This window comes from Fragaria vesca, linkage group LG2 (genome assembly GCF_000184155.1).
Source record: "Fragaria vesca subsp. vesca linkage group LG2, FraVesHawaii_1.0, whole genome shotgun sequence".
NCBI classification, from domain to species: Eukaryota; Viridiplantae; Streptophyta; class Magnoliopsida; order Rosales; family Rosaceae; genus Fragaria; species Fragaria vesca.
Genome location: NC_020492.1, coordinates 32,248,273 through 32,262,589, shown reverse-complemented (window position 1 = coordinate 32,262,589; position 14,317 = coordinate 32,248,273). Strand labels below are relative to the sequence as shown.

At 37.6% G+C, this 14,317-nt stretch overlaps 2 protein-coding genes across 2 annotated transcripts; one reads left to right on the top strand and one right to left on the bottom strand.

Moving 5' to 3' along the window:
• Nucleotides 1-1,017: 1,017 nt before the first annotated feature.
• LOC101314721 (AP-4 complex subunit mu-like) lies at nt 1,018-5,117 on the bottom strand. The gene is made up of 13 exons (XM_004291798.1): nt 4,989-5,117; nt 4,814-4,908; nt 4,516-4,719; nt 4,325-4,441; nt 4,087-4,209; nt 3,707-3,833; nt 3,066-3,169; nt 2,844-2,948; nt 2,677-2,771; nt 2,311-2,398; nt 2,128-2,188; nt 1,873-1,946; nt 1,018-1,276 (listed from the first exon to the last, which is right to left on the bottom strand). Exons 1-13 carry the CDS (start codon nt 5,044-5,046, stop codon nt 1,178-1,180), a joined length of 1,350 nt encoding a protein of 449 aa, XP_004291846.1. The 5' UTR covers nt 5,047-5,117; the 3' UTR covers nt 1,018-1,177.
• A 303-nt stretch (nt 5,118-5,420) lies between these two features.
• On the top strand, nt 5,421-8,019 carry LOC101314433 (mitogen-activated protein kinase homolog NTF3-like). Its single transcript, XM_004291797.1, has 3 exons — nt 5,421-5,675; nt 5,771-6,259; nt 6,970-8,019. Exons 2-3 carry the CDS (start codon nt 5,837-5,839, stop codon nt 7,663-7,665), a joined length of 1,119 nt encoding a protein of 372 aa, XP_004291845.1. The 5' UTR covers nt 5,421-5,675; nt 5,771-5,836; the 3' UTR covers nt 7,666-8,019.
• The last annotated feature ends 6,298 nt before the right edge of the window (nt 8,020-14,317 follow it).

The following is a 14,317-nucleotide window of genomic DNA, read 5'->3' as shown; positions in this document are numbered from 1 at the left end:
CATGTGTATAACACTATATTCCATTTCATGTCAACCTGAATCCTCTTTATGCTTGAAATCATCATCACCATGGTGTTCGAAATATTTCTGTCTCCTGCTGCATTGAATTATAATCGATTCTAGGCTACTCTGAAAGCAATAATTCATTGTAAGGAACAACTTGAGAGTATTTAACAACGTATAGCTTTATTCCACCCCCTCATTCTATTACATATGCTTAACTGAGATTTAGTTTTATCTTTCCGGTTTCAGCAAACCTTTTGCGTTTGAAATGATTAAGACAGATTCCTGTCGTTGATAATAATTAGTCAAAATAAAGCAGCACAACCAGTATTCATCACTAGGAAAAAGGAAAAGCTAAAGATCTTCTTGAACAGAAAAGAAAGTAATGGGACTAGCATCGAATTCCTACCTAAAAGCTAAATAAATTAGAAAATTGATCATGTCAAAGATGATCAAGCCTTTGAATTCAAGGGCGGCAAAAACTGTCCATGGATATCTCATAGTCTAGATTAGCTGCATCAATACTTTCATTAGGATTAGCCATTTGGAATAGGCACCTTCTTAAGGGCATCCCAAGATAACCTAAAGATATATGAGATGAGACCCATCCATTCTTCATCTCAACTAATTACATTCAGGACTGAAATGGAATCTAGTCCCCTCGGTGCCATCAAAATTGACAGTATATATACCCTCATCTCCAGCAGACAAAAGTCACAAAACTATCAACATGACACATTTTCTTATTATAAGTAAAAATGGTAGAATAACTAGACAGTTGGATACTGTCAAATGTCACTCTAAGTCTTTCGATAGAAAGACGGGACAATGCGAGCTCTCTAACACAAAGAAATCAGTTTACTACTTTACTAGCATGGTATCCTAAGACTGACTCTGGTACATTGCTAAAGAATCGCCACATCCATTATCAAAGAGACTATACTTGACCAGAGGGCAAGCAATAAATCAAACACAGTAGGCAACTCTAGCTGTTAAAGGATGTTTCAACCTCTATCCAATCGCAGAAGCCAGAAAGTATGCTTAGTGAGTCACATATGACAGTACACAGGGCAAAGACAAAGACAATATCTTTTTGTTCAACTACATCAATCTTGGGTTAATCTATGGATTATGGTCATAGAAGCAAGAAAAAAGAACAGAACAAGAAATAAGGTCATAACCGAGCAACATAGGAATTTGATTGTGTGACGTATCTCACCCATCTGTACGGATTATAGCTCTTTGACTTCTTTGATATATGCAAGTATTTTACCTGCACCGAAGCAAATGGAGAAATAAGCAATTTAAAATCACTGAAAGAGCATAGTGGTAGATTTTTTCTCTGATAGACTAATAGTTTAGAATTCTGATGATTCATGTTGTCAGTTTGATTCTCAGACAACGTCAACTTACTCATCTAGGTAGCTAATTTGGCACCTCATTTTTCATTTACATATCAGTTCCTAAAACAAACAAGCTCTCAGGTGATTCTCTCAGTACTTAAAGCAAACATGCTCTCATTTTAACATCACTAAAAGTGCACAAGGGCAGATGTTATCTCTGATAGACTAATAGTTTCCAAGTCTGATGATTCATGTTGTCAGTTTGATTCTTGGACAACGTCAACTAACTCATCTAGGTAGCTAATTTGGCACCTTATTTTTCATTACACATCAGTTCTTAAAACAAACATGCTCTCAGGGGATTGATGCCCCAACAGTCATCAATCAAAGTATTGGATGAAATCCCAAGGCAAGGAAATCCAGAGCCTCCTGAATAATTGAAATGAAGCTACTACTCAAGGGGTTTCGATCTATCAGTATGTACCATAAGTCCACAGGTCTTTCCGAAGTTCAGAAACAATCTTACCTGAAGCCTTGAAGCATTGTACATGGGTATTGTGAAGGTCATGCTCACAGGTCCAGCTTCCTTGGTAATATTTCCTACATGTACACAGCAAAGTGTAAGGGTATTTACCAACCATTAATATGTCTTCTATTTATTTATTTACTGTCAAATAATGACATTGAAGAAAATGTACCATACGAACTAAAATATTTAATAGATTAATTTTTTTTTTAAATAAATAGAATGATTTATTACAGACCAAAAACAGTAGATTACCATGTAATTCCTGTGCAAATGTCAGCTTTGCATGTAAAGTATGTTCAGATCCACCAATGATCTACAAATGCAATGTATGTGTCACTAGTTTGGACAATAAAGAAGACGTATACTAAAACTGCAAAATGTAAAAAGCCTTCAACGTAAAGGATGAGATAAAAATAAGATTAAGAATAAACCCACCTTCTTTAAACCCCATTCGATTCTCTTGTTTGCTCCCTTGAAGTCGGTTGTGTTTCCAACTGCTCCAGGTTCCAACTCAAAACTAACCCTGAAGTTATTCCACAGAAGACAAGTAATCAGTAATTAAGACAGAAATAATGTCTAAGGCAAAAGTTCTGTTGGTCAAGGCCACGCAAACTAGAATCACGACAAGCAATGTCTAACAATGTGATATCGGCTACCAAGATACCTCATGCTCTTGACTCAATGACAAAAAAAAAAAAACATAAAGGTAAACCCAGCAACTTAGCAGAACAATAGCTATTCATATTCCTCTACAGTATAAACATGTATCAAATCTTCCAAAAGCAAAGGAAAACAATTTACCTAGTTGTGTATGGAGGCACCGGCAGCTGCACCATAATTTTTTCTGCAATGATGCTTGATGGGAATTCAGCATGCACTTTAATAGTCACTTCAGCCTAAGATAACACAACAGGCTGTTAGATATAGTCAGATGTTAATATTTCTAAGATAGGAATATATATAATCACCTTAAGGGACCCTGATTCTTCAATTAACACATTAATACGAAAGGGAAGCTTGAATTCCTGAGTTATGCGGTAATTCATGACAGGAAATTCACCATCTGTTGATCCCTACATAAAAGGGGGTATGAGGTATTAGCTTGAAGATTAGCACACAAATAGTTATAAGGCTCCACTGTCCAAAAGTATTGCATATGTTTATCAAGCTTTTCTCTTAGTCATACTCACCAGTGTCAGTGTTCTGTCAACGTCAAAATTATCAAGACGTACAGATTCATGGAAGTTACAATCATCAAGTATAACAGGTCCTGATCCAAAAGGACTACCATAATCTGTTGCAAAGGTAGCGAAATCATATTATGTGGCAGTGCTGCTAAAAGTATATCCTTCAGAAGACGGAGGAATGAAAAGACAGGGATCAACTACATATCACACTCCAAAATCATGTAGCACTAATAATAGAAACAGTTAATTAAAGAAGAGTATAGTGACGTTGAAGCATATTTCTTAATGGGGATGACTGATGAGCTCTGTTCTATCCCATATTTTGAACATGATCATGGCAGGACACTAACAGTAATAATAGTATACCAGCCTATCACAAGCAGTTTCCACACATGACCTTACTATGCTTTCATACATTTTCTTTCTCATTCTTGAAGATAACAAGGATACAAAATTTCTTGGTTTTTTTACAGTAGGAGAAATTATGTTAAGATTATCCAGTTCTATCATCTAATTTTAATCTAAACACGTTTGATTACAGGGAACTGTGAAACAATGAAAAGAATGAAAGGTTCTGATCATCCTATACCCAAAAAAACAAAAATGAACATCCTAAAAGCATTTTATCTGGTGTACAAAATTACCATAACTTGACCCTCCTTCCCTTCCTATACTCACTTCCTCATTGAGAGCAAGTCGAATGTCTGGATTGCCTGTCAGATAACTCTTCAATTGAATAGTGCCATCAATTTCAGAAGTAAGTATATATCCCTGCACGAGCAACATTGTTGTAATAACTGCTTTAAAAATTTTATGGATTAAAATTTCAGAAAAGGTAAAATTATCACAACAGAGAAACAAGAGCATTTAAACTTGAACTTGTCTGGCCAAATCCTTCAAAATGAATAACTGTCCTGGAAATCACTTAGAAACAATGTTTACAACCAGTAAATTCTGATGAAGGATTCAAATTAACAAAAAGAAGAGAAAGAAAATGAAGCACAGCTGCACAGGAGGTACTTACGCTAGAACTGAATGTGACACTCAGATTCTCAATTATGTCCACAAAAATCTCCTCTCTCTTCCTACCACCACGCTCATTTGCTAAAACCGATTTTGCGATAGTTGTCATAGGCATTCTTTTGGCCTGATGCATCAGACATGCAAGTTTAACAAGCCCATGAAACCACATATATACAAAATATCGAAATAACCAAGAAAAAAGTAGCCAATAAATGAATTCTCTAGCATGAAAACGCTACCATAAAAATCGCAGCAGGACCAAGGGGTTGTATATGATCAGCATTAACCGCAATTGGCTCATTGAACACATACGACTTCAAAACCTCAGTCGAAGTAGTTTGCACAAAACCAAAATCCTGCCACATACACAGTCATAAAATGTAGCATGCAGCAATGTAGGATATACTGCTCAAGTTTTCAGGACACTTACAATCACTTGGTCCAGCAACTCATACACAAGCACAAAGTTCTTTCGCAACGATTCTTCACTAAGAACCCCAAGGTAATCTTTAACGACTCGCGCAATCCTCCTCAAAAGTTCCAAAACCAGAGAAGGCGACACATTCACTCTCGTCGTCGCAACAAACAACAATCCAGCTTCCTTCACGTGAAAATAGTTCACACCGTCCACATTCTTCCACACCAAACACATCACAATAAATCATAAAAAAAACGACGAAACTAAACCGTACATCTGATATGAACTAATCAAAAGAGAAAATACCTACAAAGACAGGTGGCGAGTCCCCTTCTCCATCCTCCTTCCAGAACTTAACCTTCCTGAAGAAAATCTCCGCACTCCCCTTCGGTACTTCACCCCGATCTGCATTCATTCAGCACAAAAAACTAACACTTCAAAATCCAAGATAGAAATTCACAGAGTGATTATAGGAAAGGACTTACAGTCACGGAAGACGATATTGTCGCCTCTCTGAGATAGAACAAAGAACTGGGAAATCATAACTATTGCTCTAATGGCGATCAAAGCACAATCCAATATTTCGACTTTTGCAGATTACGCACTCCGATTCTGAGAAGAGCTTCTGAGAATTTCGAGCTTTTTCTAAAAGAGTGACAAGTGGAAACAGAAGCCAAACGCATGCGGTAGCTAACGAGTTTTGCGCCACGTTTTAAACGTCACGGGTGAGGCACGTGAAGTGACACTGACGAAAAACGACAATGAAGGTAGCGTCGTTTATTGCTGGGAATAGGGCCCCGCCGGTGATTAAAAATATTCGTTTATGCGAGAGCGAAATCCGGTGAGATCCCATCATCCATTGGAGAAAACAAGAAAAACATTTTAAATAAAAAAATAATTAAAAATAAAAATAATAATGAAAACAAAAATCCGCATAATTGTCTCACACAGTAGCAGCTTCTTCGCTCTCTCTGGTTTCTGATCGCGACGAGATAACGAATCTCAAGCGCCCCTCTATATTTCACAATCCGATCCCAAGCTTCGAATTCCAATCACAATACGTGCAGCCTCTCCGGCGACAATTCTGGCGCGAAATTGGTTTGAAATCGGGGCTGGGTCAACGGTTCCGGCGAGGTGTTTGATTCGATTGGATTGATTTCACCACAAGACAGGTAAATAGTTGTTTGATCATGTGAATTTGAACACGTTTGATTATGAGTTTTGATAATTTTGAATTTTTATTTACTTTTTTTATGATTACGAGCAGGTAAAACAAGATTTATTAATAATGGATCGAAGTTAAAAGTTAGTTTTGGTGTGTGGAGTTGAGGCAATGGCGACTCCGGTGGCGCCTCCGAATGGTGTGAGATCAGAAGGGAAGCATTACTTTTCAATGTGGCAGACGTTGTTTGAGATTGACACGAAATACGTGCCGATTAAGCCGATTGGGAGAGGAGCCTACGGCATCGTGTGCTCTTCTGTGAACAGAGAGACCAACGAGAAAGTGGCGATCAAGAAGATCAACAATGCGTTCGAGAATCGTATCGATGCGTTACGGACTTTGAGAGAATTGAAGCTGCTGCAGCATCTTCGGCACGAGAATGTGATTTCTCTGAAAGATGTGATGATGCCGATTCAGAGGAATAGTTTCAAGGATGTGTATTTGGTGTATGAGCTCATGGATACGGATCTTCATCAGATTATTAAATCTTCGCAGCCTCTTTCGAATGATCATTGCCAGTATTTCCTGTTTCAGGTAAGTTACTATTTTTGGTAAGTTTAGATATTGTCAGCTCTGATGTATGTTGTTGATTGCTACTCAAAACCATAGTTGGGTAGTTAGATAGGAAATGAATCATCAATGCATCTCAGAATCAGTTATAAAGAAACTACCTTTTGAGAAGGCATATGGCATTTTCATAGAAGTTATTATGGAACGCTTTTTTTCTATTCTGGTAGAACTTGGGAGAGTAAGGCTATTAAATTCATGATTCTGTATGGGGGTTTACTATTATACAGTGACAGTGATTCTATAAACCATAATCTAGGTTGGTTGCAAGTTTCAGAAACAGTCATTCCATTGTAGAATGATACTGTATTATAGACTTACTAGTGATACATACTAGTGAGAGGTTTCTTTCGTATACTTGATTTTTGGTGTTTGATTGGTCTACACCAAAGTTTGTTTTAAGAGAGAAGTGGGAGTGGATAAACTTTAGCCTTTGTATCTGTGGTGGTTGTATCGTTATGCTTTCGGTACCGTTTTCAGAAAAAAGAATATATTTCACCGTTATTGTGATTTATTTATTTCCTTGTACGGAATTAGAGGTGACCTCCATGTTCTTGATTTGTAACTTTGGAAAATGGTATCCAGTTTAGTAGTTTCTAAAGCTCCACTAGATAGATTGACTTCTGTTTTTGCATTCACATTTTTTCTCCTGTACTAAATGAGATGCTATTTTTCAGCTGCTTCGAGGCCTAAAGTATCTCCATTCTGCAAACATTCTCCATCGTGATTTGAAGCCTGGCAATCTTCTTATCAACGCAAACTGTGACCTTAAAATATGTGATTTTGGGCTAGCACGTACAAGAAAAGGGAAAGACCAGTTCATGACTGAGTATGTTGTCACTCGTTGGTATAGGGCTCCAGAGCTACTCCTGTGCTGCGATAACTATGGAACTTCCATTGATGTATGGTCTGTTGGGTGCATCTTTGCTGAGCTTCTTGGCCGGAAGCCTATCTTCCCTGGCACAGAATGTCTCAACCAACTTAAACTTATAATTAACATCCTTGGCAGCCAGAGGGAGGAGGATATTGAATTTATAGACAATCCAAAGGCGAAGAAGTACATCAAGTCACTGCCATATTCTCCTGGGACGCCCTTCTCCTGTCTTTACCCCGATGCCCATCCTTTGGCCATCGATCTACTACAGAAGATGCTTGTTTTTGACCCATCAAAGAGGATCGGTGTCACTGAAGCACTCCAACACCCTTACATGTCCCAATTGTATGATCCGAATGGTAACCCTCCCGCTGAGGTACCAATTGATCTTGACATAGACGAGGACTTGGGAGAAGAGATGATAAGGGAGATGATGTGGAGTGAAATGCTTCTATACCATCCTGAAGCTGTTGCAAGCAACGGTCAAGTGTATTCCTAAACATCTTGCTTTAGCTTCGGCAAAAGAGGCCTTGAAGCTGTTTTTGGTGTGAATAGGAATGGTGAATATTTTTGTTACTGTTCCAGCTAGCTTCATATTTATCGCTTCCCTCCTAATAATCTTGCAGCAGCATGCAGCAGCAGTGGGTTTCCTCTCCTCGGACAGCTTGCTTATATGTTATGAGCTACGGTGAGCCTCAGCCCTCTGCATGTAGGTGGTGGTTGTTCAAGTTTTGTATATAGGTCTGTTGTTGTAATTGTATGTACTCTTATGTATCTGGGAGTTATTTCCGTTTGTAATTAGAGACCCCCGAACCACGTTGATACTGTTTGATTTATGTACTGCACATTTACGATATTCATCTCTGTAAAATTAAGTTACAGTATCCAATTTTATCTGTTCTCATATGGGTGGGCCAAATACCTACAACTGGGCCGTCTGTGGTCCAACACAGTGTGGCCGAAAACCCCAAACTGAAGGGTAGGCACTAACGTGGGTGTTAAGACTTAAGATGGATGGTCCTTTTCGACGAAAGAAGAAGAAGGAAGGTCCTAACTCATCTGACCAAGACTGGGATAAGTCGGAGACTTTGCACGTGGTGGTGTTCCCCCGGAAGAACCAGAAGACCCAAAAAAAAAGAAAAAAAAAGGTGAAACAGAAACAGATCGAGAAAAAGGGAAAGCAATAATTAGTTCATGACATTTCTTTTTCAGTTTTTGTTGGAACTCTTTCTTCTTTTTCTAAAGGTGCATTGTAGATCTCAGACCAAATGGAAAAAACAAAAGATGTATTATAGGGGAGAGGATTCTACGCATTAAGGTGTACTTGTACAATTAATGTGTAAGTGCTTAGATCGCCGTATGGGAAGATCGAATGAAGACTAAAGACCCTACATTCTTTCATTTTATTTTCATTTTTTATCCGATCAAATAAAACGTCAATTATAAGAGTATATCTTCTTCGACCTAGTGTTCTACCTCCTTAGTTGGAAACATTTAAGACTATTTTTTTGGGTTTCAATTTTGTTAACGGTATTAGTATATATGCATGTAGTGCGACGTAGATGACCATATCAAAATACTACATATTAGTTGCTCGGTTCACTTGCATCTTGGTGTATAAAATAATTTTCGGTATTCTAGATGCATGGTATATATGTTGCATTTCAGTACACAAATTTGCAACTAACAAGTTTGTCCGACTGATCACTCTACCTCATCTTAGTGTACAATTTTTTTTAAAAGAAACGAGTGAATGATTCGAGGCCAAACCGTTACTGTATTAGGCATACGTTTTTTTTGTTTAATTTGGTGTCTAAATGTGATGGGGATCAGACCAATTTCTCAAGCAAATAGCTAGCAGAGGAGGAAGTGGCAATTAGGTTTAAAGTGGAGCAGCACCGAAAACACTAAGATGAGCAACGTACGCTTTTCTGCTGCACCTTCGGGTCCATGTCCAAGTAACGCAACCAAACTCTGCAATTTGGTGGTACCAAAATCAAGTTGCATGCCCTAGCTAGCTAGCTTCACCTCTTTCGTTTCATTATCATGAGGATATGATAAGATAAGAGCACCGAACGATCGAGCATATGGATGCTTTGTGTATTCATATATATGCCTTTACCACCTCGATCTGTTCCATAGTGCTTTTCATAAAAACAGTTTGGAAGCTATGCCGACCTTCTTATAGAAGCAGCTAAACAATTCGGATCGGAAGTCCTTGGAATACTCTAGCTTCTATCTATTTCGCCAAATGTGTTTGGATTTCCAAGAACAATATCACACAAATCATAGATAAAAGATCTCAAATACAGTTAGTAATCTGTCTAATGTGATGTATTGCAGAACTTCAGAATCCTTGAGATTAGATCATGTCCTAACAAAAGTATAAAACACAGGTAAAGTTCATGTTGCGCGTGATGGAATACAGTATATATTGTCACATGCATGAATATATATAGTTCCATGCATTAACAATATAAGATTATATATATATATGTGTGTGTGTGTGTGGAAAAAAATTCCTAAAGTAGAGATTGAAAGTGCCTGCATATATATATTTGATTCTCTTGTCTTGTTTTGGTTGTGGAGCTTTAACATGTAATATTTTATGGCCCTATTTTATATGAGGCTCATCTCGCCCACCGTTTTGAACTTTTGATTGACTGATTAACGATAATATTATTCTCATCTCTCTGGATTTTGTCTGAACTTAATTTTCCAGATCCATGCATCCTGATCTTCCATATCGAATAGGATTCTTATTATAATCGCGACGTACCAATTGATCGATGAAAAGCTAGCTAGAAATGAAAACCTTGATCCTTTATAGCTAGCCAGGTTTAGTTTCTGAATTCTACAGCACAGGGAAGGTAGAGGAATGCAAGAAGTAAAGGACAAGTAAGAGGTAGGTGAGCAGATTGAGAAAGATGAAACGTCGACAAGCGGTAGTGTATGTACGTAAATGAAAACTTTACTTTTTACGTCCTCTCGAAGTTTTTAACTTTAAGTACACTGTGATATCTTGGTCCAGTCTCACATGTCGGGAACCCAGTTGCTCACTTGCTTTCTGGAGTGTGAAGATGATCCGTAAAGAAACAAAGTTGACTGTGACTTGACTAACACTTTTCCTACCAAATATGAAACACATGCATATACGTACCGGTTAACATTGCTGTAGTTAACATTCTGCCGATTGAAAACTATCAGTTGCAGACATGCAGTTCTTGCACAAGCATATGTATTCGTATGAGTGTATATCTATCAGAGAGTCATATAGCTAGTGACTGTGAAATCTGGTTAATTAGCACGAAAAAAGCCATAAACGTCGTAAGCCTGGAGAAGAATATCGAGGTAGAATTAGAAAGCGTGCAAAGGAAGAAAAGGGGGAAGAACAGAGAAACTGATTGATGTAACAAACCCAACTCGAACTTTTCTAGAGAGATCGAGGAGATCGAACCAAAGTAACTGCTCCAAAGACCAAGAAGACGTCCGAACACAACCCCACAGATACACAAAGGGATCGATGAACAAACCAATAAGTTTGGAAACATTTACTTTTTAGTGAAAACTGAAAAGAAGGAAGGAAACAAAATTGAGGAAAGCAAGAATGTGGAACTCATCACTACTTCTGCAGAAAAATGAGAAAAATGACCAAAACTATTTGTTTGGGACCCCAAATTTTGCAAAAAGCTGAAGCAGATTTCATATGTTTGTCCCTACAAACCGACCATGCATGACTTTTTTTCTTCCTCTCAAATCTCAATCTTGCTTGATCAATCAACATTAAAGACCCATGGCCGACTGGTTCTCCTACCTTCTGGTTTGATATAATTATTCAAAATGAGAAAAGAAAAAGAAAAAACTAATTCTCTTTCTGGCAAATGGTGTTGTTGTTGTTAATGATTTGAAATCTTGGAGAATCAAGGCTCAGATGATGCCTGGGTTTGAGCATTTTAATTTGTATTGCACTAATCCAAAAACTTTATCTTACTATGCTCCATCATATATTCTCTCGTTTTAGGGTAAACGACAGTATCGTATAATTATCATTGTTTAGTTTAATGCTGATTATCATCGGGTTCTGTGAAGGAAACCCTATATTTAAACAGTCGATGACAAACGAAAAAGATGAGAATCATGAGGCAAATTTAGCTGTAAGAAAAAAGGAAATTGGACGATCCACAATCGATGTTGGGATCAAATAATCTTAAATCAATTGCATATATTGCTTTCACTTGATTAAGATCTCTTTCACTTGAGGGGTACGTGGCGCTATACGATTCATATACAGTATATTGATTCTTAATTTCTCAACCTTTTATACGTAATATGCACACGTTTGGTATCCAGTACTACATTACACATTCTTATTTGTTAAGACTGTCATGAACTCATATGGCCGGGTTACCTTAGGTTGTACTAATATTAATTTATGTTTGGTGTTGGATGATATTAATTAGAGTAGTTTGTTTGGTTTGAGGTTTAGAATAATAGTGTTATCTAAGGATGACAAATGATGACAAATTTAAGCACCCACAATAACACCATCTAAGGAGGCCAAAATGAAAACAAGGTACTATGTAAGCTCATTTATTTTAGTACCCAGTAACACCAAACATGGTACTAATTAACCAAACTGGACTTCTTATTTAAGACAGTCTTAGTTAGTTCCAGCAAACAAACATGCACTATGTAGAGCTCTTTCATTATCCCAATTTGCACAAGGAAAAAAAGGTTGAGGAACAATTTTTAGTTAGTTCCAACAAAACAGTTTTTACTATGTTTTATATTGACACGTTCTACATTTCTAATTTAATAATTTGAACAGTTCGATCATTCTTTATATATATTCTTATGCAAAACGGTAACGAAAAGAAATAAATGTATCCACACGGTGTTATTGATACATAGCATGCATTAACTCATACAAGAATTTTCCCGATGTTATTATCGTGTATAAACGGCACCATCGATCACGACATGCCCTACTGATCGAAGACCTTCTCGTCGACATGCTAGCAAACGTGCACTGATTAATGGATTGAAGTGGGTGGGGATACAACTTGTGTCTCCTCAAATGGATCTAGGTACACTCTACAGTCTACACTATTTGCCCTAGCTAGCTATTCTCTTCTCTATAAATGTAAATGAACACTTCCTTGTGGCTCCTGTTCCAGCTTTAGTCTTTTACCAGAATTTTAACGGTGGGCTTTTCTCACCGTCGCCATCTATTCGATCTTCTGGCTTAGCTTAAAGGGACCACTTCGTCATTTCAGAATCACCATGAGTGTACATCACGACCACTTTGTTTAGTAAACACTCACTCGACTTTAGCCTCCAACAACAATAATTGAGGTGAAACTTTTATGAATATGGTAAATTTTCCAGCAACTAGAGCAACCAGCTTAACCTGGGTATAGTTGGGTCGCTTTTGCATCAGTTTGAGCTTCAGCTGGGTCATTGTCAGGAATAATTGCCAGCTCCATATGAATTAATTGAATTTGATCGAAGCGGCCACAATGCACAAGTTGGAGGGTTAAAAATAGAAACCTCACCCTAGAGATACAGATGTGACTTTGAAAGAGGGGAGTAAGTTGAGAAGATATTGCTGATCCCCTTCCCAACTATTTGCGTCTTTCTCACTTTTTCAGTTTTTCACTTTGTACTTTAGTAATCGTTACATATTGATAACTTCACATAATATATGATCGATAAAGTAGTATGTGGTTCATATCCAAAACCAATTGGCAATGGATGGAGTGGCCTAGACCCTTATAAACCCACAGACAATGTCTCATATTCCCGGTGTGGGATTGATATCTCAACACGCCTCCGTACGTGTGACGAATTTTCAAGCCTAACACGTGGACAACATTTGGGGTTAACGTGGGGTTCGTGTGGCCATTGGGCTTCACACGTGGACTTGGGTAACCCGCTCTGATACCATGATAAAAAGTAGTCTGGGGTTCACATCCAATACCAATTGGCAATGGGTGGAATGGGTCAAACCCTTATAAACCCCCACTCCACTTATAAACCCACAGGCAATGTCTCATATTCTTAGTGTGGGATTGATATCTCAACACGCCCCCGTACGTGTGCCGAATTTTTAAGTCTAACACGTGGACAACAGTATAGATGTATAGTAGAAACTGAGTTTCTCTTTGAATAATATTGCGAGAACATAACTATGACTATATATGTTCTCGAGATATCTCCATATTTTGAACATTTGGCTTTGCTTGCAAATACTACATATTATAATGAATGTTTAGCTAAAAAAATGAGAATTTATAATGTTATGCTTTCTCCCCAAATACTGAGACTTTCATTCCCTTTGAAATGATGAGTTTATCATTTTAAAGGTGAAATTAATTAGAGTAGCTTAAACTTTGATAGAAATGTTCCAAGTGTTATTTGCACCTCATCACATTGTACCTTGCTTAACATTGGAAGTAAAGAAAAGAAAGCGAACCATTATATAAGTTAGAAAGTTAGGTCCTCACTCTACATCAGAAAAACACATATGATCGATCGAAAGACGTCGACATAAAGCCAATGATTGTTTTGATCTCCTCTCTCTTCCCAAAAGCCATAACTACAATTTTAACTCGATCTTCTTTCTCATTATTTCCAGGGTGCAACCTGTGCGGTGCTATACTAATCTGTTACTAATTAATTAACCTGTGCGTCGACATAATTAAGCCAATGAGATTATTTACTGTTGATCGAATGTTTAACGGTCAGAAATCGAGCAATGAGACTTTACATCACTTTTGTAAAGTGTGTGCAAGTAATTTAGAGATCTGTAGTTCTATACTATACTATATACGAACTCTAAAACAAAAGGCAAAGCAATAGAAGCATCTGGGATGGAGTCATTTTTGGGGGCAACTGAAGAAACTGTAATGAACCAGAAACTATACTTTTTTCTAATGAAGTGGGCGGCTCCAATATATGGTTACGTTGAAAGAATCATACGAATTCGAAACTATATAAATATAAGAGTCATACCAAGAAAAACTACCATATACGACTTATATTGGCCTCATTTTCACCAAGTAGAACTATACGTGAAGATATCTACCTGCATATAGAGGAAGAGAGAGAGAGAGAGAGAGAGAGAGAGAGAGAGAGAGAGAGAGAGGAGA

Coding starts and splice junctions, on each gene's coding strand:
- LOC101314721 (XM_004291798.1), bottom strand. CDS start 5,046: ATGATTTCCCAGTTCTTTGTTCTATCTCAGAGAGGCGACAATATCGTC. Junction 4,442..4,515: donor AGTTGCTGGACCAAGTGATT/GTAAGTGTCCTG, acceptor TGTATGTGGCAG/GATTTTGGTTTTGTGCAAAC. Junction 1,277..1,872: donor ACAATGCTTCAAGGCTTCAG/GTAAGATTGTTT, acceptor GCTTCGGTGCAG/GTAAAATACTTGCATATATC.
- LOC101314433 (XM_004291797.1), top strand. CDS start 5,837: ATGGCGACTCCGGTGGCGCCTCCGAATGGTGTGAGATCAGAAGGGAAG. Junction 6,260..6,969: donor GCCAGTATTTCCTGTTTCAG/GTAAGTTACTAT, acceptor GCTATTTTTCAG/CTGCTTCGAGGCCTAAAGTA.